The sequence below is a fragment of the Chenopodium quinoa genome, unplaced genomic scaffold (assembly GCF_001683475.1).
Source record: "Chenopodium quinoa cultivar QQ74 unplaced genomic scaffold, ASM168347v1, whole genome shotgun sequence".
NCBI lineage: Eukaryota > Viridiplantae > Streptophyta > Magnoliopsida > Caryophyllales > Amaranthaceae > Chenopodium > Chenopodium quinoa.
In genome coordinates, this window is record NW_018744268.1 from 4,300,223 (window position 1) to 4,326,815 (window position 26,593).

The 26,593-nt window shown below is 41.2% G+C and overlaps 3 protein-coding genes across 3 annotated transcripts; all 3 read right to left on the bottom strand.

The window, feature by feature from the left end:
- Positions 1-4,555: 4,555 nt before the first annotated feature.
- Positions 4,556-25,404, bottom strand: LOC110694856. The gene is made up of 15 exons (XM_021872021.1): positions 24,889-25,404; positions 24,720-24,790; positions 20,166-20,451; positions 19,850-20,056; positions 8,591-8,683; positions 8,360-8,497; positions 7,562-8,237; positions 7,293-7,477; positions 6,873-7,130; positions 6,345-6,652; positions 6,072-6,257; positions 5,867-5,977; positions 5,676-5,760; positions 5,461-5,559; positions 4,556-5,133 (listed from the first exon to the last, which is right to left on the bottom strand). Exons 3-15 carry the CDS (start codon positions 20,445-20,447, stop codon positions 4,999-5,001), a joined length of 2,763 nt encoding a protein of 920 aa, XP_021727713.1. The 5' UTR covers positions 20,448-20,451; positions 24,720-24,790; positions 24,889-25,404; the 3' UTR covers positions 4,556-4,998.
- Positions 20,676-22,721, bottom strand: LOC110694857. Its single transcript, XM_021872022.1, has one exon. The coding sequence runs from the start codon at positions 22,719-22,721 to the stop codon at positions 20,676-20,678; it is 2,046 nt and encodes a 681-aa protein (XP_021727714.1).
- LOC110694858 lies at positions 23,007-23,897 on the bottom strand. Its single transcript, XM_021872023.1, has one exon. The coding sequence runs from the start codon at positions 23,895-23,897 to the stop codon at positions 23,007-23,009; it is 891 nt and encodes a 296-aa protein (XP_021727715.1).
- Positions 25,405-26,593: the final 1,189 nt, after the last annotated feature.

Below are 26,593 nucleotides of genomic sequence, written 5' to 3' on the forward strand. Positions count from 1 at the left end.
TTGGGGACAACCTAAACACTCTGCTCTCATCCCAGACTCAACAAACGCTACCCTTCACCTGCAAATAACATTAAGGTTCCACGATCGGTGGGGAGTAACTAGTAGTTCTCCCAAAACTTGTAGAAACACAAAGCTAAGCATAGAGTAAAGCATAGAAGCATACATAAAAATAATACAACATATAGACAAGATAAACAACTACTTCACAATACACTCAAGATAAACATGATAAGATACATAGATAGGAATACAAGTCAAAACATGCAACGTGATTACAATACAATACAAAACAAACATGTATATTGAACAAAATGAATATATTACCACATTATTATAGAGTAAGAATAAATGGCACCCAAAGCATAAGCAATAAACTCATAAAAACAATAATTAACACTTATAAAGGTTCTTTAAAGAGATTTAGAAAATTCTTGACTTGACTTAAGAAGACCTTCTCAAAAGCGTAATAACATTAAAATAGAGAATTTTTAACTTTTCGAAAACTGATCTATAGTGAGGTAAGCATATAAAATATGAACGCCGGTGAATTCCGCAGCCCACCATCAAAGGTTTGTCAGGGCAAACCTACAGACGATTCCGCAGCCGTCTGCGTCTGAGAATGGCCAATCTCCCAGTTTTCCTACTCAAATTCCGCAGCCCGAGTAGTTCCGGACGACAATAATTAACCTAGAAAATTACATCTCAAATTCCGCAGCCCAAGATGTTGGCATGTTCCAACCATTGAATTCCGCAGCCCAATGGTTGTCTTACACTCACGAATAAAATAAAACAGTAAAAATATTTCTTCAAAATCATCCAAACACATTTTTGGGATCATCAACCCTAATTTAAAATACTGCAAGTCTTTACTTCTAAGACCAAAATTCATCAAAAATCCTTGAAAAGAGTTTAACTCCAAAAATTTTCAAAATGTACAAAAATCATTTATATATCATAACAAGGTGTCACTCTTATTGTCTGGATTTGGGTACGAAGCTAATTATAATAAAATATCACAATACACTCCGTACACAACCCTTGGCGAAGCAGTGCTAAAAACAGTGTTATTCTACTTTAAAGCACAACGACGTCGACAACTCACTTAACACCCAAAATAAATGGCAGCCAATATACGACATCTTAAATGCTTCATGAACACACCCAAAGCATGCCAAAATGATAAAATAAAACTAGGACATATTAATCCACATATTAGGTAATATATACACACAAGGTAGGATTAAATTCATGCTTTTAACATACTAAAAACTACATGACAATGCAGCAGCCCCTAATTAGAATTACAGCAATACAATGCACAACAATTTCACCCAAAACCAACCTTAAAACCCATAATTAATCTTATCCCATAAACATACATAATATAAAAACATAATAGCTCAGTATAGGCACAATATTTGGCATAAAAATTAGGCAATGCATCACTTAAACACACTCAAATCATACTCCCCTCAAGTTAAATGGCAGCAGCACCTCTACTCACGTTTGGGCAAATATTCACACCCAAACTTACCCAAAAACATGATAAATAATCTTAGGGATAAACCTAACATGATGCTATACCATTTTAGGCATAAAAACAAACTTAATCAAGACCAAATGAGGCTGTAAACCCACTGAACAATTACAGCAATTAGAGCAGCAAATTCGTGAACATTAGAGTAAAATTAACGCTTGAAAACCACCACAAAACACAACAATAATCTATGGTATCAAACCTATATATATACAGTACTCCTAGGCATGATTAAACAACATAAAAACCAGGAATAAACATGAATATAATACCCTCATTCCTCACACACAAAACAGCAAACAACCTTGAGATAAACTACAACAATTTCTAATCTAATCAACTCTAATTTGCACCTAGCCTTAACCTATCCTAGCCATGATTTCTAAAGCTTGGAATAGTGCTAGTTACCTTGAATGGAGAGCATGAAAAATCAGATTAGAATAGATGAAAAGATCGTAATTTGAATCCGCCCGAGCCGCTTCAAAGTTACGCCTCTTGCTAGCCTTGATCGATGAGGTTCTATGGTGTTTGAGTGCTTGAATAAGAGGGTAAAATACAGCATCAATGACCCACGACTATCCCTTGATAATTACCAGAAGATTTGAGGGAAATTGAGAGGAGAAAAGTGTTGTGATGGTGCAGCAACCTCACGCACAAGAAGCGTTGTTTTTGTATGTGAATGATAGGGAATATCAAGTGGTTTTGGACAGCATTTAATTGGTGATTGAATGGGATTGATTGTGGATGTAAATGGGAGGGGGGTTACTATGGTGGAAAAATGGGCAGTAACAGGCCCTTGTATAGCCATGAGAAATAGGAGAAGATGGGCTCAAGCAACACATGTGATTAGAATGCAAAGCCCTATATTAAGGATGTTAATTGGATTAGTTTAAGAGGGTTAACTAAGGAGTAACATGGGCTTAAGGAGGGAAAATAAAGAAGGGTATAAAACTATACAAGCCCTATTGAACGGTTCATTACTAGTCCAAATTCTATTCCGAGCTAATCCTAGTTGGCCCAAAACTAGACTAGGGAACGAATGTAACATGAGGCGATTTGAAACGCGTTTGAAAACGATAATAAAGATTATATCATCGATATCACAATAATAATATCAATAATAATAATAATGAAAATAATAACTTAAATCACAATACAAAATATATATATATAAAGTTCATAAGTACCGAAAAGCGACATAAAAGACGAAATGTGAAATCAGTAATATTATTCATTTATTTTGACCTAATTAATAAAAAGACATTATAATGAGTTTTATAAATAAAAGAATTAAAGAATACTTTATAAACAATACCAATTTGATAAACGAGTTGACGGAAATCACCCAATACAACTTTATTTATCTTTATTGATACGATTGCACGTAAAACGTTTTTAAAACTCCATAATCTTTTTATACCTATTAGATTGGTACTTCAGTCAAGGAATCACCCATGATGACCCGTATCAATCGCAATAGGTTAAATATCAAAATTATATATAATTTAGTATCACTTACTGAATTAATGCTTAAACTAAAGGAATCACCCTTTAAGGCTAATATCAATTCAGACAAGTCAAATACAATTCGAAATGATTAAAACTCAAATATAGAACATTTTAAATAATAACTTTCAAACGTTATGTCAAAATACTATAATTAGGGTCTAAGAAGGTTGGGATGACCTTTAAAACAAATAACAGTCTTAATAATTAAATTAACAATTCAATTTAGAAATTGAGATTAAAATTAGAAATTAGGCTTTGTGGGTTGAAACACACATAAAGTAATGGTTTGAAAATACGGGGCGTTACATAGAGATTTTGGGAGCTCCTTGGGAAGGATATCTGAGTATTCCCCAAGTAACTCTCTTATGACCTTAGGGATGTCCCTCTCGTCCTCTTCATCCTTCATCGAGAGAGTAGCGAGCAACGTAGTCTCATTTCTCCTAATCCCCTTCTTAGCTTGAGTTGCATTGCCGAGAGGAGAGGACCTTTCATTTATTTTCCTTCTTCTGCTTGAGCATGTGTCCGTAAGAGGCATGGTTAGTGGCTTGTCACAAGTAAGGACCCTAGGTGGGGCATCGGGACAACCTTAATGGTGTGTAAGAAGTCTATCCCGAGAACCAGTTCAAAATCATCCATTGTTGCCACCATAAATTCTAGAGTTCCACTCCACTCCCTAATCTTAGTGTTCACATTCCTTGCCACCCCGCAAGTCGGTTGTGCTTCAGAGACCACGGTTTTCATTCGACCTCCCCTATGCATGGCTTTCAGGCTTAATCTGCTTGCCTCATGCTTTATGACAAAATTACGAGTAGCTCCCGTATCAACCATCGCTCGGGCTTTCTTCCCATTGATCAAGACATCCACATACATCAGGCTAGTGGCTTGACTCTTATCTCCTCCGTATCTCCTGGCGTCTCTTTTCCCATTGCACACATATAGTACATTGCTCCCAACTTAGAGGTTTCTTCTTCATTGACTACCTCCTCTTTTTTGTCATCCCTCTTAGTAGGTTCTGAGGACATTGAGGAGAGTTTCTTCTGGACGCTGTATATTTTCGACTTGTGCTGGCACTCGAACTATTTATGTGGTCCATGACAGAGCATGCAAGTGAGGGGTTTTTTTCAATGATGATGAGCTGGAAGTCCCACCTCTGTTTGTGGATGCAGCGACTCCGTTCTTCCGCGAGTCCTCTCCCCAAATTCTATATTTGTTCCTTACACTATTTGAGCTAGCTTGAGAATTACCACTAGTCACTACTACAAAATATGCCTTAGAGACCTGTTTAAATAGACATAAGAGACCTCTTCTTAGGAGGTCTCTAGCTCACAGGTCTCTTTGGTTAAGAGACCTGGTCAATAGAACAGGTCTCTTTGGTATTAATAAGAGACCTAAGAAGTAAGACAACATGTCTCTTTGCGCGTGATTATTTTTTAAATTTCAGAAAGCAAAGAGACCTGTTACCATGGCCAACAGGTCTCTTATTTATTATTTAAGAGACCTGTTAGTAACGACAACAGGTCTCTTTGTTATTTTATTTTATTTTTTCAATTTTTTTTTTTTTTGCCAAAAAATCAATTATAGTATTAAATTTGTTCTTGTATGGTATATGAGCTGTATTTTTTTCTGTATGGCACCTGTAGGATATTTGTACCTATATTTTACACCTGCTATATATATGCACATCATATATATTACTCCATAATTATATAATATTCATGAAGCATATAATAATATAAAAGTTGATAAACACTTTACAAATATCCATTAATTACAATATAACTCCAAAAATACTATACATCAACATCTGCAAAACAAAATCTAGTATTCAATTCCCCAAAAATATAAACCAAACTCTTTTAATTTTCATGCCATCTTAGATAACCTCCAAAAGTTTTATACAAAAAATTCTAAAATTCGCAATACTTTTCCCAAAAGTAATGGACAAATTAAACTCACGCAATGTCCATACCATCTTCATTTCCTTCATTAACATCATCTTGTTCAAGCTCTAGAACATACTTAGCCCACAAGTCTCTAATTTCGTCAATATTTTCATTTGAATATGTACAGGGGTCCTCTTGAAAAAACCTGCAAGATAAACAATAAATCGCCATATATAGTCATAACTCATTCATAATGGAAGATGATGCTACATTATAACTATGTTAAAAAATAATTACACATACAAACAAATGAATATAATGATATGGGTTGAAATATGCAATGGTAGGATTAAAATCAGCCATTTGAGGGTAATTTGCACCCGCATTTTTCAAATAAGCCTTGAACAACCTTCACTTAGTCAAATTAAGTGTAAAAATATCTAGAACCCTATTATAAAATTTATTATGCATAAATGATATTGATTTTAGTAACTAGAATCTACTTGTGTGCATAAATCAAATTAAACATACCTTATCAGAAACCCACAATACCCTTTTCTGTATAATCTCAAGCATATAGCGACAAACATAGTATCCACAAACTTTTGAGTATTGAGGCTGTCGAGGACACTATTAAAAAAGACATTCAAATTATAAATGCATGAAAATTTGGCATTATAATAACACAAGCATTTAAATAACACATTATTCTTTTAATATCAAGAGTATAAACTAAAATGACGTACCTTAGGTTGCTTCCACTCAATATATGGATTCTTTTTTATCTTCTTGATGTCCTTTCGATGGACCATGCTGAATTTTTTTAATCCCCTATATAATTGTGACATTGTTTGACAAAAACAATGAATTGAATAATTAATAATAGAGCATATATAATACAAAAACAAAAATGTTGGATAATTACTCGAACTCGTACTCATTTATGATCTTTTTAACAAACTCATTGATCTCATTTTCTTCCCCAGCCGGATCTAACCAGCACATTAGTCCATTCCAAGGACTAATAACAGCTAACCTCCAATGCATACTACACATAATGATGATGTGATTATATTAGCAAAATCAATGGTGAATATTATTGAATAGTGATTGTATAAAATATGCATACTACGTACACTTACTTGTCATTAAAAGGAGCAAAGAAGAGTTGATTGACGTTCTTTCCCTCGTTGCATCCAAAAACACGAGAAAGATAGTCGGATCGAACCTCCTCATCTGTAGTTGGTGTCATTGGAGATAAAACATTTGTGTCACAGAATCCATACATACCCGAGACACCTTCATTTTGACAATGACCTTCCAAGTACCTTGCCTCATCAAAAGTTGTGTATGTTGAAGTTAATACACTAATAAATTTAAGGGTAAAGGAATAATTGGTAAAAAAAGACGCTCACTTTATGAAAACGTTCATTTGGGATTCTCCAACCTCTCTTTTAAAACACCAATCCAACAAGTCCTCGTAGTCAAGCGTCACACCCACGTCTTCATTAAGAAACATGCATTTTGGAATTGGTATGGAGAGTGTCACACCCCTTTTTTTCAATACCATAGCATGAGTATTTAACACACGTAACCATGTCGAAGTCACCATTTCACGATCCTTTTCGGTGATAACGTACTTAAGAGTCGTGGCTACTTGAGATGTTGTTGAATGTGGAGATGGTGTTGTTACATTCAACACTTTTTCTTGGTGGGTAATGGTCTATAGCATGATGAATAAGAAACATTATAACATGAATTTAGTAAATACATATGGTAAAATTTTAAGTACTTTATATGTTGTGACATTTCCTAGATATGTGGATGGATTAAGCTGAATTTTTTTTTAAAGAATTCGTATACATAAGAAAATGCCCGTTGATAACACATGCTGAAAAATATTACAATGCAAACGTATACCAATCATTAATTAAATTTCATACCTTTCTTGGAAAAATCAAGTTAATCGGCCAAGGTGTGTAGCTGTTCTTTGCATGAAAAACATAGACTAGTTCATCATTAGGACATGGCAAGAGAGCAGTCGGCACAATATCTTCTATAATTGTGACTCGAGCATGACCAGGCGGCATTTCTCTAGAATGAGTAACTCTGACATCTGTTATTTTCTCTACTTTTCCGTTTGCAACAATTTGCAACTCTTTGTTGTTTCCTTCAATTGCTAAAGAACATTCACTCCATCCCTTAACATAAATACACCCATTTTAATTAAAAGGGAAAACTTACAGGACTATAACGTTTAAATTTTTGCAGCTAATCACCATTTTTTATATATTAAGTTCATTTCCTCTATATTGGTTTAAATAATTCAGTTATGAGGACTTAATTAGAATGAAAAGGCATACCTCGAGAAATTCTTTCAAATCACAACTCTGATGCACAAGGTTAGTTGTAGGCTCAAGTCGATTGTTACGATCTGTTTGAGGCCAGGGAACATGATATGCCTCAGTCTCTAGGTTTTCCATATGAGATTGCGTTTTTGTGCAAATATCTTCTTCTCTATTACCTTGTGTACCATAAATATCAGCCCCTGCTAATGAATCAGAGGTAAGCCCATGCCCTTTGCTCCCTTGCTCGAAAATTTTGCTTGTTAATAGTTGAGTTAGAGGGATACCTTGAAGCCCCTGACCAAAAGTATCATCCAATTGGGAAGCACGTGACCCATCACCTGCCAGACCACTAGACCCACCCTCCAGCCCACCTGCCAGACCACTAGACCCACCCTCCGGGCCATTAGACCCACTAGCCTGGCCACCAAACCCACCTGTCAGGCCACCAAACCCACCTGTCAAGCCAACACCCAGGCCACTAGACCCACCAGCCAAGCTAACAGACCCACCAGCCAAGCTACCTGTCAAGCCACTAAAACCACCTAACCCACCTGTCAGGCCACAAAACCCATGTAGCCCAGCTGTCAGGCCACCAAACCGAGCATTCAAACTACCAAAAGTATTGTTGCCTCCAAATAATCCACCTACACCAACCTGTTGAGCTCCAACTGCCATGAAAGATTTTATTTGCTCTTGGCTGCAACATGAAATCAAGAAGGACATCATAAAATTTTGTCTATTATCCATGGATACAAGTTTTGATTTCATCATGCCTATTTCAGCATGTAATTGGATGGGTGGAGCAGGTTTGTTATAACCAAAATAATCCTTCACCGTAATGCCTGAACCAACAGCTCTCACTGAACCACCATGCTCACGCTTATGCATTGCTTTGGCTAAGATATCATCTCGACCCTTAGCAATGAATTCACCTCTTTGAACTTGACCCTCTAATGCTATCTGAGAAACATACAAAAGATCAAGTTTAATATAAATCAATTGCATACATTATTATTATGAAAAGAAAATTTTTAAATGCTTGAAAAGTAAAACATTTAAGAAGATTAAAGATACTCTCTTACTATTGCATCATGGATTTCTTTATCAGCAAGATTATCAAATGTTATAACTCCATCTTTGACATGAGAATGAGCTTTAATCCATGTTAGATGCTGCGGCACTTGTGACACATGGACTCCTTGCTTTTCAAGTTCTTTTTCCTAATAGTACAGAAAACAAAATTGAATATTTAGTTAATACTATTAAAATTGTTAAAAATCAAAGTAAGCGAACATCATGTAATTAACACTTACAATCTCCTCTTGAAAATATTGGTACCCAAGTCTACCACCACGATAACTTGAGGACTTCTTCTTTGCTTTTTCACGATTCTTTTCACTCAATTCCTACATATTTTTATAGTTCAAAGTCAATTGATAAAACAGTATACAAGTACATATATATTCACATTATTGTTTAAATGATACGATAAATCAAAGTGTTTCGAGGTTTTCTGATGTCCTGCGGGAGAGTTACAATTCCGAGACTGGAACCGGACGCCTGTACCTGCAAAACAAACGGATGCTCCGGATGATTGGAGATCCGCCTTCGACGGTCAAATTAGTACTTGATTAAGGAGTAATTAATGCGGAAATTAAAGTGATTGGGTCTCTCTAGGTGAGAGTGTTTAATGTGCGTAATCTCCCTTAATGAGGATTAAGGGAGGTATTTATAACCTTGGGAAACGTGTCAATCCTAGGTTTAGGTTAGCCTAGGGCTGATTGGGCTTCCCTCGGAAGTTGGGCCTGGGTGGCCGGTTTCTCCATTAGGCATGGAGTATGCCACGTGTCATGACATAATAGGTCCAGGGTGGACGAATAAGCGTGTGCCACGTGGCAAGCCCTGACAGTTCCAACTGGGGGACACTTCGCAGGACCTGATTGGCCCACGTGGCGCATTCCGATTGGTGGGAGCAAAATCCCCTAATCATTTGCCCCTCACAGGTGGCACGTGACTGGTCACGTGTTACCTGTGACAGGTGTTGCACTGTAACAGGCGACGGCCTGGTACAGGTGTCACTCGGCGAAAGGCCGAGAGATTCTCCCGCCCAAATTTTGAATTCTGGAAGTGACCCTTCGCCTATATAAGGAAGTGTTGACTTCAGTCATTTTCACACTTGAGAACTTTTTGAGAGAACATTCGGACCCCTGAACTTGCTCTGACATTTTGGACCCTTTCTGCCTACCGCCTGCTCTGACAAGCCGACTGCAAAGGATTTTCAGAACTCCATCAACGTCACTCGTTCAAGTAACCGTCGGTTCTCTTACTCTTAATTTTCTCTTTATTTTATTCTTTTTTGAAATGGCACCACGGAAGCACACGACACGACCTAGGTTAGTGATCAGTCGGTCACCGGGGACGGCTGAATCTAGGACTAGGAGTGCCGCCTGCCCTTTTCCGGACCCATCTTTGCCCTTTATACAAAGTCCGACTGTCTCTGTGTCTATGCAGAACATGATGGCCAGAACAAAAAGAACTGCTAGGATTTCGAACTCAGACGGCTCTTCCCACAGGGTGCCGATTAGTGAAACATCTGACCAGGCGCCAGATGTGGAAGTGAACCAAAGCGGCTTGAAAGCCGACAGTTCTGAGGGAGGAGTCAAAGTGACCCCTTCCAATTTTACAGTTGACAAGTCTACATTCTCTCCTGCTCCTTTTAAAGGAGAGGAGGCGGGCCCCTCTGGGATAGGGGAGGAGTCGTCCTCTTCGGACTCGTCAGAGGACGAATCCGAGTCTAGCTCTTCTGGTCATGCTTCTCTGGACACAGAAGAGAAAAACAGTCGCCTACAAGAGGCGAGGCTTTCTCACGCAGTTGAGAAGGGGGACAATTGGGCGGAGCCATCCGCCTCTTACCGAGAGAAAAATACCCCCTACTACTGCACTGTCCCACGGGGCCGGATCACGGCCATGTAAGAGAAAGTGGGGAGATTTATTGCGAACCACACAATGGGCCTCGTCTTTTTAGTGTTCGTGCCGGATCCAGAAGACACAGTCGTCTGGCCGGCTGGTACTAGCTATGATGGCGCCTTCTTTGGCTGCTACGAGGCGGCCATCAAGGCTGGGCTGCGCTTCCCACTACATCCGGCTGTTCAGCGGATCTTGGATGGGTATGAGTTGGGGTTATGGCAGTTAGCCCCGAACTCCTGGGTCAACGTACTCGGCTATGTGGCCGGGTGCGAACTGCACGGGGTGAAGCCAAACTTTGAGGCTTTCGCCCACATGAACTACCTCAGCCGGACTCCTAAGGCAGGCGGTACCGGCTGGTATCAATTGAAAAGCCACAGAGGCTACCTCATGACAAGAGGTAAAGCAAAAAAGTGGAAGGACTGGCGAAGCACCTTCCTTATCATTGAGAGTTCAGACATAGAGCTGAACAAGCGCTACAACAGGTGGAACAGGAATCCGCATCTTTTTGTAGGCGGCCGCAGCATGCCGCCTGTTCCCCCCAAAGCTAAGAAAGAGATCCTGGATAGAGGACTCTTTAAAGTAGAGTCGAGGGTCGACTCTACTTCAGGGGTACGAGAGAAAGTACCCTTGCACTGCGTCCCGAGCTTCAAATGGCTCTACGACGAGTACTTTTTGGCCGCCTGTGGCCTCAACAGTCGGTGCTCAAGAGGTAGTCGGCCTGTCGAATACTCTGTTTTTCCATGCATTACTGTTATGACTTTTTATTAACTTTGCTATTTGTTTTTTCCAAGACTGCGGCGGCCATGTTGCGGGCCTCCATCATGCAACAGTCCTCAACCGACTCCCCCAACAAGGGGGCGCCCTTGGTGAGCTTCGAACCTTTCACTCTCTTTTTGGAGTTGGGTTTATGCTTATACTGACCGAGTGTTGTTTTGTTTTTGTTTTTTTTTTAGACGGGCGCTCCAAGAGCTTCTTCTTCCCAACAGCCGGACTCCAAGACCCGGAGGACGACTGTTGCGAGCTCTCCTGGTTCTGCCAGGAAACATGCGGCGGCTGAGAAACAGCCGACCACTCCTTCTAAAACTCCAATCGGGTCGCCTAGAAGTATGAAGCTGTCTTTGTGAATTTAGACTTGTTCCTTTCTTTACTAGGTCTAACTCGTTTGTTTATGGTTGATGCAGCCGGCCCTCAGGAGCCTGACTTGGTCGAGGTGGCCAAGTCTATGATCAAGGCCGTCCCTCCGGCTGAGAGGGAGGCGGTCAGGGGTGTCGGCAGCCTTGACCTAGACGGGATTGCAGGGGTCCTTGCTGAGGTATACTTAGCATATTTTTGGTTATTTAAATTCCAGGACGCCTGTTTTTTGTTTGAAAACTTACGCCTGTTCCCTTTTACTTAGGCCCTGCTCCGAGTGAACGGCCTTCGCAAGCCGCTTGACAGGAAGAACAAAGAGGTAAAGGCTGCAAAAGCTATGGCCGCCTCTGACTGTGATAAGGCAATGTTTCAAATTGCCCAAAATGAGGTTCTGACAATTGACATTCTTTATTATCAGGCGCAGGCTACTTCTGCTGTCCGGGCTCAGTTAGAGGCGGCCCAGAAGAAAAATAGCGAGCTAGAGGCGACCATCAACAATCTCAAGGCCGAGCTGAGACCTCTTCGCCAAAAAAATGTCCTCATACGACACCTTGGAGAAATCCTTGGCGCACGTTAAGGAACGCCTGGTGACCCAGGAGAAGAGTCTTACTCAGGAGCTCTCGGCAAAGGTCGAGCAAGAAAAGAAAGAGCTGGTCCGGGAGATGATGGAAGACTCTGCTCAAATCCAGCGCATGACCTGGGGCCGCCTCTTCCCCAATGCCGACTTTTCCTCCTGGGAAAAAACGTACCGCCAGTGTTCTGATAGATATAATCAAGAGATCCTGGCAGCTGCTGAGGACAAGGCGTTGGAGGAGGAGGAGCCGGTAGTGGCGCTTGTTTCGCTTGGGGGTAATGCATCGAAGAAAGATGCAGCTGAAGCCGAGTCCAGCAAAAAGAGTGCTGACCAGGCGACAACTGCTATTATTGAAGATCTGCCCCCTTCTTAAGTTTTATGTCTTCTTTTCACGGCCTGCGTGCCGTTTGTTTCTATTTACCCGGCCAGGGGGCCGGGGTTCTGAATATTTGGCCGGTCTTTAATGACCAGCTTCTTTTTTATGCCGAAATATTTTGCTTTTGTTTTGTTTCAAATTTGTTTAAGTATCGAATATTCTGATATCCAATTGCACACTATACCGACTGTTTTGCATGGCCGATAGTTGCGGACAGGTACGAGATAGTTAGTCACGCCACCTATGCCCCTGGACGACTGGTTGTCTGTTTCCAGGCTAAGCGACCAGTCGGCCACTTTAAAGAATGGATTTCCTTCAACCAAGTAGGAAGGTGGTTTCCTACCTGCCTTGTTTGTTTCTTTGTTTTTTAAGCTAGAGACTCTAGTTGGTCCAGGCCGACTGTTCCCCGCCACTTTTAATCTAGTGTGAACAGGCGCTGTATGAACACCTTTTTAGCTTCATACTAAATTTTTTAAGGAGTGACCATGGAAACATAATTGTTACTAGTCGCCAAGTGACTGAGTAGTAGAGGTATCAAGCAGTGGGTACCGGTTGTTCCCCTTTATTCGCCAATGTTTGTTGGCTATTAACTCATAAGATACCAACTGTTCTTATCCCAAGTAGTTCAGTCGGTTGGTTGACACGGATGGTTACTACGAACACTTGTTTGACCTGATTAGTTAGTTAAGCGAGAGGTATCCTTGTCCGGGAAACGACTACGTGGTTGTCTTGGTTAGACAGTCGTATAGGTGCCGTGTAATGATTTTATAGAACAATGTTCCACCCAAAAGGGAGCTGCTCTCTACGACGAATTTCATCCGGATGGATGCCGTCGGACGCCTGCTATAATGTTGGGACAGGTCGAATTGAATTTATATTTGGATCAGTTTGCTTGGCGCCTGGGCTGATCATTTTAGCCATGAGCCTTTGATAGTTCTTGGTGAACTGTGTTATGGGAGAGTAACCGGTTGTGTGGAACAAGCGGCGTGCCCCTCCTAAGTAAGAATAAAAATTAAACATGGAGAGTAGCCGACTGTTTGTCAGTAGGCGTGCCCCTCTTAGGTAAAAATGAAAATTAAGCATGGAGAGTAGCCGACTGTTTGTCAGTAGGCATGCCCCTCTTAGTACAAAATTGAATGAAACATCAAACTTTTATTAAGTAGCCCTCGACTATTTACATCATTCAAAAGAAATATTTCTTAAGATTATCTACATTCCAGGTTCGAGGCAACGGTTGGCCGTCTGGTGTTTCCAGACGGTAGGTACCGTACCTGACCTCTTCATAGATTCGGTAGGGTCCTTCCCAGTTGAGAGTTAATTTGCCAAACTCATTAGCCCTACCAACTGCTTCCATTTTTCTTAGTACAAAGTCTCCCACTTTGAGTGGACGCCTGTGTACTTTTTTGTTGTATGATCTAGTCATTCTTAGGCGGTAAATTTCATGGCGCAAGACAGCATTGCCCCTCCTTTCTGGGAGTGAGTCTAATGCCAAGCGCATGGCTTCCCAATTTGCCTCTTCGTCATATAGCATTACTCGAAGAGTCGGCTCGTAGTGTTCTATTGGAAGAACAGCTTCCGCACCATAAGTTAGGAGGAATGGAGTTTCTCCAGTCGCCCCTTTTTCAGTCGTCCGAACGGCCCAGAGAACATGTGGCAATTCATCCGCCCATAGGCCGCCTGCTCGTTCAATCGTTTTCTTGAGACTGTCTGAGATGATTTTATTAAAAGCTTCTACCTGGCCGTTTGCTTGTGGACGGCCGACTGATGCAAAGTGGTGTGCAATTCCTTGGTCACCAAACCAGCTTTTGAGAACAGGCGTCTCAAATTGGGGACCATTATCAAAGACCATAGACATGGGATACCCGAACCGAGTGATGACATTTTTCCAGATGAATGAAATTACATCCTTCATCTTGATTCCCTTTACAGCCTCCGCCTCCACCCATTTAGTGAAGTAGTCGACTGCAACAAGTATGTACCTCCTTCCGCCTGTAGCAGGCGTATAGGGACCCAGAATATCCATGCCCCACTTAGCAAACGCTAGTGGGCTATGAATGGTAGTGAGGTCAGTAGCCGGACGGTGAATTAGTTTGCCAAACCTTTGGCACTTGTCACATTTTTTCACCATCTCCATTGCATCTGCTTCTAAAGTAGGCCAAAAGTAGCCCTGCCGCCTTGCCCATTGAGCAAGCGTCCTACCGCCTATATGGGAAGTGCAGTAACCAGAGTGAAGATCGTCTAGTATCTCTCGCCCCTTTTCTGGAGTAACACACTTTAAGTAGGGTTGAAGGTACCCTCTTTTGTGAAATTCTCCCTTTATCATTTCAAAACTGGCTGCCCGTTTTTTCAGCGCTGCCGCCTGGTGATGATCATCCGGCAGGGTACCGTTTGTCAGATATGCCCTGATTGGATCCATCCAGGTTGAGCTTTTGTCTAGGATTCCAATAGGGTCTTCCTCGATGCTTCTCTTCTCCATTACTTCCCAAAAAACAGTTCGAGGAGTATCACAAGAGGCGGACGATGCTAATTTTGAAAGTGCATCCGCCTGGTTGTTTTCTAATCTCGGCACTTGAATCAGATGAAAATCTTCAAGGGAACCGACTGCCTGTCGTACCGCCTGTAAATACTTGATCATGGCCGGATGGGTTGCTTCGTATTCGCCATTAAACTGACTCACTATCAATTGTGAATCGGAAACGTTTATCTTTCGTGCCCCTGCCGCCTTGCACATGCGAATTCCGGCTAGTAAAGCTTCATATTCTGCCTCATTGTTTGAGGCCTGAAAACTGAAGCGTAGAGCATATTCGTACCTGTCGCCTTCTGGCAACTGACATATGACGCCTGCTCCACAACCATTTGAAGTAGAGCTTCCATCCACATATACCTTCCAGACTTGGTCTGGATCTCGAGAATCAGGGGGACGAGTCATCTCAACAATAAAGTCAGCAAAGGCTTGCCCCTTCACTGCTTTTCTAGGCTCGAAAGTAACTTCGAGGCTCTGTATTTCTATGGCCCATTTGATCATCCGGCCTGACGACTCCATGGTGGTCAGTGGCCGCTTGATAGGTTGATCTGTATACACGACGACTGCATGTGCCAAAAAGTAGGGCTTCAATTTTTTAACAGCCATGAAGAGTGCAAGACCAAATTTCTCCACTAAGGGATACCTCAACTCGGCATTTTTCAATACATGACTGACAAAGTAGACCGGGAGCTGAAAACCGTCTCTTTCAGCAAGAAGAACAGCGCTTAACGCATGATCAGAGACGGCCAGGTACATGTAGAGTACTTCTTTGGGCAAAGGGCTGACCAGCCTTGGAAAGGAATGCAAGTGAACTTTCAATTTCTGGAAGGCCGCCTCAGCATCCGGCCCCCATTCAAACCTTGCCTTCTTCTTAATGGCCTGGAAGAAGTATAAGCATTTGTCGCCTAATCGGCTTAGAAATCTTCCCAAGGCCGCCAGACAACCTGTTAACTTCTGAACCTCTCGGACGGTACGAGGCAACTGCATGTCGATGACCGCCTGCACCTTCTCAGGGTTCGCCTCTATTCCTCTCTGATTGATAAGGAATCCGAGAAATTTCCCAGACTTAACTCCAAATACACATTTCTTGGGATTGAGCATGACATGGTGCCGCCTGAGTGTGGCGAAAGTTTCTCGGAGGTCCGACAGATGATCTGTATGAAGCTTAGACTTGACAATCATATCATCAATGTATGCCTCGACGTTTCTCCCGATTTGATCAAAGAACACAGTGTTTATCATTCGCTGGAAGGTGGTCGGGGCATTCTTAAGACCGAACGGCATAACCGTGTAACAGTATAACCCTTGATCAGTGACGAAGGCCGTCTTCTCCTGATCTTTCTTCCATAAAGGAATTTGATGGAAACCAGAGTAGGCGTCCATAAAGCTCATTAAAGCATGGCCGGCTGTTGAGTCGACCAGGTTATCAATTTTAGGCAGAGGGTAACTGTCTTTGGGGCATGCTTTGTTTAAGTCTGTGTAGTCTACACACATTCGCCAGGTGCCATTCGGCTTTTTAACAAGCACCACATTTGCAATCCAGTCTGGGAAGTAACATTGCCGAATGAACCCTGCATCAAGCAGTTTTTTGACTTCGGCGGCTGCCGCCTGACTTCTTTCTTCGCCATGGTTCCGCTTTTTCTGCCTTACCGGCTTCTTTTTCGGATCCACAACCAGTTTATGTACCGCCAGCTCAGGACTAATGCCTGGCATTTCGTGGACTTCGAATGCAAAGATGTCCTTGTATTCTTTCAATAGTTTGTGAAAATCGTCACCCAGGACTTTCAGAGCAGTCGTCCCAACTTTGACTGTTCGGTCAGGACGTGAGTCATCTAAGATCAGGTCCGTATGCTCACCAGCCAGCTGAGGGCGGAATTCGTCCGACCGCTCCTCTGCCAATGATTGCTATTTTTTGTCTTTTCTTGCGGCCCCCGTCTGGGCAGCCTTTCTCTTCTTGCCGCTTGCTTCTTGAACAGGCGCACTCTCCTTGACATTGTCAAGGTCTATTTCTCCACCACTTGATCTAGCGGTCATAACAGTGGGCTTGATATCCGAGAGATAGCACTCTCGGGCCATCCTCTGATCTCCCCTTAGGGACCCGACTATTCCATTATCCCTCTCACACTTGAGCAACATAAGAGATGGGATTATAACAGCCTTGGAATTATTCAGGGTTGGTCGTCCCAGAATCATGTTGTAGGCCGAGAGTTCTTCTACTACCAGAAACCGGACTACCATGTGTCGTCCTTCCCCTTTTTCACCCAGGCGGATGGGTAAATCCACTCGTCCCACTAGGTGGACGACTCCTCCTCCAAACCCTACTAAAGGGTGGGATGCCGGATGTATGCAATCAGTCTGATATTTTAATTTTGACAAACATTTGCTACTGATTAGATCTGAGGAGCTTCCAGTATCTATAAGGATTCGGCCAACTCTCTGGTTGGCCACTTTACACTCAATAACGATAGGGTCGTCATGCGGCCCCCTTACCCCTCCTAGATCTTCTTCAGTGATGACAATCTCAGGAAATGAATATTTGGAGGGCCGTTCTTGGTGAACGGAATTTACATCTAACCACCTGATATTGTCTTTGTTGCCCCTAATAGTGGGACCGCCTCCTGCGAAGCCGCCTGCAATGGTGTAGACGACTGCATCATCTGTATCAGAGTTGTCGGCCTGTTGACTCTTTTTGGCCGACTGCTTTTTCAAGGAAGTGTTCCCCGTGGATTTCTTGACATAAGAGTCAAGATCGCCTTGCTCAGCCAGGCGGTCCAGATACCGCATGAGACTGATGCATTCGTTGGTGTGATGACCAACATCTTCATGATAGTCACAAAATTTTTCTTGGTTCCGGATGCTTGCAGAACCCTTCATGGGGACCGGCTTCTCAATTGAGATCCGTCCCTTGATTTCCTTTAGGATAGCTTGGCTATCCTTGTTAAACGCATACTTCGGGGAGTATGGTTTGAATTCTTTTTTCTTCTTCTGGGCCGGCTGTTTAGAGGAATCAGCCGCCCAGACCTCTTTTCTTTTCTTCTCATCTTTGTTCGACAACTGTTTCTGTCGCCCTTCTTTTTTGTCAAACCTTTTCCCGTCCGACTGTTTTGTACTACAAAGATCAGTCGCTTGTATATAGGCTTCCGCTTCAATCAAGGCCTCTTGAAGGGTCGCCACCCTCTTTCGGACCAAATCAAATTTGAATGTCGATCCGTCTTTGAGGCCTCTGAAAAAGTCAGTATAGGCTACCTCATCCGGTAACCCTTGAATCTGTATTCTCATCAGGTTAAACCGCCTGATGTAAGAACGAAGCCCCTCCTTCTCGCCCTGCTGAATCGTTCCTAAATCAAGGGTCGTCTTCTTTGCAGGTATGTTCATGGCAAAGTTGGAGGTGAATAAGTAAGCAAGCGTCCTGAAGTTATTCACACAACCAGTCGGTAGGTGGTCAAACCATTGTTGTGCGATTCCTTTGAGAGTCGCTGGGAAACACTTGCACCAAGTGGGATCATCCAACCCTTGAAGGTACATCAGGTTGGTGAATGCCATCAAATTGTCTTCTGGGTTAGTAGTGTCGTCATAGGCGCCTACTAATATATTTTTCACTTTGGTCGGCTGAGCGGCTTCAGCAATTTCCTTGGAGAAGGCCGACGGCTGTTCCCTAAGTCTAAGCAAGTGTAGCTGCCAGTCCATAGGTTGGACATTCTTTGCTGCATGCCCACCAAACAGTGGTGGCTGCAAAAAATATTTTGTTGCGGTACAAATGGTAAGTTTGGTACCGCTTGGTCACTATGAAAGCCGGACTGACGGGAGGTACCGCCTGACTGACTCTCATGATGCGACTGAGTATGCCCCATCAAGGTATTGCGCAGACTGTCTTGGAAGTTTGAAGTAGAGGCCGACTTTGACAATCGGTCATTCTTTTTCTGCTCTAGCAATAGCCGAGCATCTGTGTATGTTTTCTTCAACCCGTCCGCCTGAATATGACAAACAGGTTTCCTCTTTCCTGGAGTTGGAAAGCGGTACTTTGTGAAATCAAGGGCAGGCGGCTCCCACTTCCTAGAGTTAGGATGAGGGGTCGCCTCTCGCCCTTGAACTGGCTTCTTCTTCCCTGAAGTGGAAGGCTTCTTAGCCGACTGTTCCTTGGCCAGAGCAGGCTTCTTGTTGAGCAACTATTGCATCTCTCCCTTGAAGCCCCTCATGAAGGTCATGAGTTCGTTCCTTGTAATGGGAGCAGACCCATCAGCCGGCTGCTGCTGAACAGGCAGTGCGCCTGCTGGATCACTGAGTCCAGTTTGAAGATGTTCCCGTTCCCTCCTTTCGGTATGACGGGTGCGTCGGGCCCTTAGGGTCCCGTCTGAGGCTGTGTGAGCTTCAACTTCAAATTCATTCTCAGTATCGTGGTCCGACTGAACTTGAGGGTCGTCTAGGGGACGCCTCTCTTCAGGAGTCGGTACAGACGTGGATGCCATCTCAGAAGTACTCTCCCCATAGACGGCGCCAAAATGTTTGGGGGTTTTCTGATGTCCTGCGGGAGAGTATCAATTCCGAGACTGGAACTGGACGCCTGTACCTGCAAAACAAACGAATGCTCCGGATGATTGGAGATCCGCCTCCGACGGTCAAGTTAGTACTTGATTAAGGAGTAATTAATGCGGAAATTAAAGTGATTGGGTCTCTCTAGGTGAGAGTGTTTAATGTGTGTAATCTCCCTTAATGAGGATTAAGGGAGGTATTTATAACCTTGGGAAACGTGCCAATCCTAGGTTTAGGTTAACCTAGGGCTGATTGGGCTTCCCTCGGAAGTTGGGCCTGGGTGGCCGGTTTCTCCATTAGGCATGGAGTATGCCACGTGTCATGACTTAATAGGTCCAGGGTGGACGAATAAGCGTGTGCCACATGGCAAGCCCTGACAGTTCCAACTGGGGGACACTTGGCAGGACCTGATTGGCCCACGTGGCGCATTCCGATTGGTGGGAGCAAAATCCCCTAATCACAAAGTATACCTTGAATTCATCAGAAGTGCAGATTTGAACAAAGGTATCCCAATCCGATTCATGTATAAAAGGATACTTGTGTGGTGGCTTTTGACGAAGTGTTTTATCTTTTTTATACAACCACTTGGTTCTTAATCTAGTCTTGAAAGCTTTCCATCGAATCGATGCTCGTGATAGTACATAACCTTTGCGATTCTCAGGAACATAAAACCCCTTCTATGTTCATTCAAAACCAATATAAAAGTTAGTACACACACACCAAAAAAAAAAAAAACTTAAATATTAAAAGATTTTGCCATTCGAATACAAGATTAGTATATCTTACCGATATAAATCCATAAACTTCATCTAACACTCCTGTTGGAACTTCATTCCAATCTTTGTAGGAAATGCTTATTCTTTCACGTGCCATTACACCGATGTAGGTGGAAAAATGAGTCTTGTGTTCACCTGTGGGAATTCTTTTACTTGGATGCCATTGCAATGGGATTTGGGTGCCAGCATGGATAGTCTTCCCCACCTTCTTAAGTACAGTACGACCTCTCTCCTCACAACTTGACTCTTCAGAATCATCATTCGGTTGTACTTTCTTATTCTTTCTGGCCATGTACCTACATAAATTCGACAAGTTAAATTCACTTTGTTAGTTATATAAAAGAATACAACCTATCATTAAATTACTTTGAGTAAAAGATAGCTAGTATGGTACGTAAGAGTATATGATCTGAAAAATCATGCATAACCCTACTAAATTCTAAGTTATTAGTATTCAAGAGGAAACATTCTTTTTTGTAATAAAAGTAGATATCTAAAAGCAAAATTCACCTTGATTTCCTTAAGAGTTTTTATGACTACGCTTTCGCTTTCGCTTTACTTTATTATTGTTAACATTATCTTCCCACAAACCTTCATTGTGGTCATCTCTTGCGTAGATCGAAGAATCATCAGCTACATCATCATCAACTAGTCCCTTTTCCAACAACGAACTACCTTCCAAAACACTATCATCGCCCCAATCATCTATGACATGTTGCGGTCTCGGTGTAATAACAGCTGACATTCTCTTATTTGATGGATCGGTCATATAAAACACTTGTTTAGCTTGACTAGATAAAATGAAAGGATCTTCCTTGTGACCAATCTTATTAAGATTAACAAAAGTCATTCCAAGGCTACTGTGATCAACCCCGTTGTTATTATCAACCCATTGACATTTGAAAAATGGAATTGAAAAGTTAGAGTAATGCAACTCACAAATCTCTTCAATAAATCCATAGTAGCGCATTGTGCCAGAAACAGGATGCTTGTCTTTTGCACTAGCAAAATGAATAGCTTCAGCCTCTAAAGTAACCCCACTATTTTGCATTGTACTATTATCATCTTGCAACCTTGTGTGAAATGTGAAACCATTGATAACATAACCTGAATAGTAAGTAGCGTTGAAATTAGGTCCATATGCCAAACTCTTAAGTCGATCAGAAATAGAACTTGGAGAATCCTGAAGCTCCCTGAAAACTTGATCTTTGAACCACCTAATGAACGATCTATTGTGTTCATCAGCTATTGATTTCTCATTTGCCCTTCTATTGTGTTTCCTCAAGTCTCTCATGTGTTTTTGAATATATGGCATCACCTCATCCTCATTGTGAAGAATATACGAATGGGCCTTATGCCAATCGTCATACGACATGTCAAGTTGTTTGCGCCCTAGGGTCCCTTGACCACCCATTCTTCCCATATGTCGAGAAACAGGAAGCCCTATCTTCATTGAATTTGATATAAATTCACTAGTATATGCAAGAACTTCTTCATAAAAAATTCGTTCAGCTATACAACCTTCTGGGTGAAAAGGGTTCTTGACATAACCGCCATATGTTTTCATTTGCCTTTCAAAAGGCCACTGATTTCTCAAGTACACAGGCCCACAAAATCGCACCTCTCTTACCAAGTGAACTGGTAAATGAATCATGACATCAAAAAACGATGGTGGAAAGTACATTTCTAACTGGCACAAAGTTACAACGATTCCATCTTCCAATGGAGTCAACTCTTTTGGATCAAAGACCTTGCTATAAATTGCATTAAAAAATAAACAAAGTTTGGTTATGACAAATCGAACATTTTTAGGCAAAATTGAATGAATAGCCACTGGTAACAGATGTTGCATTAGAACATGGCAATCATGAAATTTAAGGCCCACAAGTTTCAAGTTTTCCATATTCACAAGGTTGCGAATATTTGAAGAATAACCCTCTGGCACTTTTACACCAGCCAAGCTCTCACAAAATTCAATTTTCTCTTTTCTTGACAATGTGTAAGCTGCTGGAGGTAGGTATGCTCGACCTTTGTCATTAACAACAGCATGGAGTTCACTTCTAATCCCCATGGTCTGTAAGTCATCTCTAGCTTTCGTGCCATCTTTAGTCTTCCCATGAATATTCAATAAAGTACCAATCAAACTATCACACACATTCTTTTCAATATGCATCACGTCAAGCAAATGTCTCACAAAAAGGAATCTCCAATAAGGTAGGCGCCATAAATATGAACACTTCTTAAAGCCTTGCGTAGGAAGAGAAGACCTATGTTTTTTCCCATAGGTAATTTGAATATCTTTAACCTTTTCGTACACCTCTTCACTTGATAGAACTCTTAGGCGATCTTTAAAATCTTGTTTTCCATTAAAGGTATTTTTCCTTTTACGAAATGGATGACTCGATGGAAGATATTGCCGATGTAAAGGGAACACATGCTTGCGTGATGCGCTCAACCATTCTCCCCCGCAATCCTCCATGCTTATGGGACAAGGTGCTTTCCCTTTCACGGTATACCTAGAAAGATTACCGTAAGCAGGAAAATCTTGGATGGTGTTAAACAACATTGCTTTCATGATAAAGTTCTCATTACAATGTGCATCAAACACCTATATACCATCCTCCCAAAGAATAATCAAATCATCAATGAGAGGTTCCAAATACACATCAATGTCATTGCCAGGTTGTTTAGGCCCAGAAATTAGCAATGCTAAAAACATATAACGTGGTTTCATGCACAACGAAGGGGGTAAGTTCTAAGTAGCCAATATAACGGGCCATGTACTATATGTGCTACTCAAGTTCCCAAATGGATTGAACCCATCAGTAGACAATGCAAGCCTTTGATTACGCTACTCTTTTGCAAAGTCCGGGTATTTTCCATCAATAAACCTCCATTGTGGAGAATCGGCGGGGTTTCTAAGCATTCCATCATCTAATCGACCATAATGATGCCATGTTAATTTCTCTGCATACCCTGCATTTGAGAACAACCGCCTAAACCGTGGTATTATTGGAAAATACCATAATACCTTAGCTGGGACTGTGCCATCATCTTTCTTATAACGCGAGGCATTACAAATTGAGAAGCTCTGTAAAGATTCATTTTCATTTCGATACAACATGCAATTGTTAGGACACGCATGGATTTTCTCGTAAGGTAAACCCATAGAGCTTAAACTCTTTTTTGCCTCATAAGTACCTGATGGAAGGACATTGTCTTCTGGAAGCATGTATTTGACAACTTCTAGTAGCATGCTGAAGCTTGTATCAGTCCAACCATGACCTGCCTTCAAGTTGTATAACTTGATTATCGCAGACAATCTAGTATACTTAGTGCAACCATCATACAAAGGCTTTTCAGAGTCATTTAAAATGTTCTCAAACATGGTACGATTATCATCAAAGTTATCCTTCACTGAATGCAACAAATCTTCCAAATTATCAGCCTCATTTATTCTATCACCTTCACACCCACTACCCTCTACATTACTAACAAGAGGTTTTTCCCTACATTCTCCATGCCAAATCCAATTGGTATATGTTTTATCAAATGCCCACTTACTCAAGTGATTGAGTATTTCGTCTGGCCTCTTAAGCAGCAAATTGTGGCACATATAACAAGGACATGGTAGCTTGGGACGACCTCCACTATTAGTAACTGCAAAATTAATGAACTCTCTAACACCTGCTCGATATTCTGGGTCACCCGGTTGTTTTGTTGATATCCAACTTCGATCCATTCTATATGCACCAATAGCAATTCAAGACTAATTCATAATAATCATAATAATTTCGAAAGAGATAATGTCTTCACATATATGTACATGTAAGTCTTGGATCCTTATCACTCCAACCTAACTTGAATTGTTTAATAAATCTCACTAGTGAATGCATACTCACTTATCACTTAAAAAAAAAAATTGGTGGCATTTCCTTAGAGTTCTCCGCATACACTATGTTGATTACTATTAGTATCAATATATTTAACCGAATAATGTGTAAATCCTAAATGACTAGGTCAATTATAATAAAGACACTAATGTTTCAGATTAATTGCATTCCTACAATATAAAGATTCATGAGGAACAACAAAAAGAGATGTGTGGCAGTGAACATAAAAATAGTAGCATCCTTGTAATGTATGTAAGGGGGTGACAAAGATATTAAATTAGAGAATACAACAAATATTTTACTAGATTAAACAAAATATTTTTATCAACCGAAATACGACAAAACCGAACTTTTCACGGGAAAATCAAATTTGAAACCATAACCCAAACAACCACCATATATGCAAGAAGAATCTTTACACCTATAAACTAAACATGAATCATCTGAATTTAAATATCATATCAATTTAGAACATTGTATTCAATTAGAGAATAATAAAAAGAAACATAAAATCCATTTACAGTACAATACACTTTAAAAGCAAGACAAGTTAGTATATATATACGACATATAAAAATTGAAACTAATGAGTAGTATAGGTTTAATTAAGAAATCAATTTTAACCTTAGTATCAATTATTTGTCTGGGTAAGGAAGGTGAATGAAAAATACCTTAAAAAGAATAAGGGGTTTATGGTTGTGGCGGGAAATCGATCAAAGTAGTGCAATTCCTTGTATTATGGCTGAAAATTGAAAAATATTTATCATTAATTGATAGTTAACAATGAAAGAAGAACGAAATTGTGGTTGGGAGACGAGGCCCGGAAATCGAACGGCTTACCTCGTACAATCGCCTGAACAAACGGAGTGGTTGATAGTCGTGGCCCGAGTACTCTTCAGATGGTGGTGGCTTTGTAAACTTCACGATAGTGACGGCCTTACAAAGTAAATGATGGTGAACACAATCTTGAAAATGACCGCCTCTAATAAGGTAGTGAAAAACTTGGGAAGGAAGCCATGGAATTTCAAGGGTTTGGATTATTGGAGGAAGAAGATGAAACTATGAACTGCTACTACCAAGTAGAAACCCCTTTTAGCCCCTTAGTTTAATTTTTTATTTTTTTAATGAGGATGTGTTAGTCTAAAACTCTAAGTTAGTAGTATAGTACACGTTTCCTCAAGTTAGTAGTACACGTGAAGTAGTCTTAACTTTTTTTTTATTTTTTTTAATAAAAAAAAATTACTTAATATTTTTTTTTTTTTGAAGAAAACACAATATTTCTTTTTTGCTTCTTAGTTATTTGATACTAGTGTATGTACACGTGATACTAGGATATAAGTAATCATAAAAAAAATTTAGATTAAAAAAATAATAAAAATAAAGAGACCTGTTAACACTAACAATAGGTCTCTTTGTTTTTTTCCCGCCAACAAATCGCTCTTTAGAGACCTGTTATCAATGACAACAGGTCTTTTTGACCAAAGAGACCTGTTAAGTCTTGTAACAAGTCTCTTTAGATAGATCCCTTTTCCCATATTTGTAGTAGTGAGTGCTCTTCGGGGTACTTGAAGCTGACCCAATGTTTCCCTTCTTCTGGTTAGGCGCCCGCTCTGAGGAGTAATCCATCAGCCTTTTAGCTGCCGCTATAGCACCTGACAATGTATCAATTTTCTAGCGCCACATCTCCCTTTGGGCCCAATCCTTTAGACCTCGCACGAAGTTGAATAGTCGGTCTTTCTCTAACATGTCATGAATCTCCAACATGCACGCAGAGTATTCCTTCACATACTTCCAAATAGAGTTTTTGTGTTACAAGCTTGCCAGCTTGGTACGGGCCACATATGAACTCCTTCTTTAGAACCTCCCAAGTATCTACCGATGTCCTTTTTGCTTATATGTTGGCATACTTGGTTCGCCACAAGAGTTTTGCATCATCCACTAAGTACATCGTGGCCGTGTCGATCTAAAGATCATCTTCCAATTGACATATACGGAAGTATTGTTCCATATCAAAGATGAAGTTATCAACTTCCTTTGAGTCTCTCGTGCCATTAAAGGTCTGAGGTTTAGGAGGTTTTATCTTACTTCCACTTCATCCTCTTTGGGCACGCATGAAGGTAGCACATTTGTCTTGAGCTTTCCTTGAACGAAATTTAGCTGCTCCGTCAACCCATTCACCGTTGACTCAAGCTTTTCTATTTGCTCAGCTTGCTTTATTACTATATCTTTGAGCTTGGGTACTATTTTTTCGAGTACTGCCCAAAATTCTGACTTGCCTTCGATCCAGGCAATTTTTTCTTCCCACGTATCGCCATGTTCAGGCATCACCATGCTGGGCGACTTTTAGAACGAGCCTCGGCTCTAATACCAATTGTCATTATCTGAGTGTTCTAACACCGGATCGTGCGACACACTCTTGTCTATTGGCAACAATGACGCAAGCCTAGAACGAGAGAGGTTCTTGAGCACACAACAAAATGGACCAAAGGTATCTCAAGAAAGCACATGTCAACAACGGGTGCGGAGTCGGGGCTTGTGACGGTCG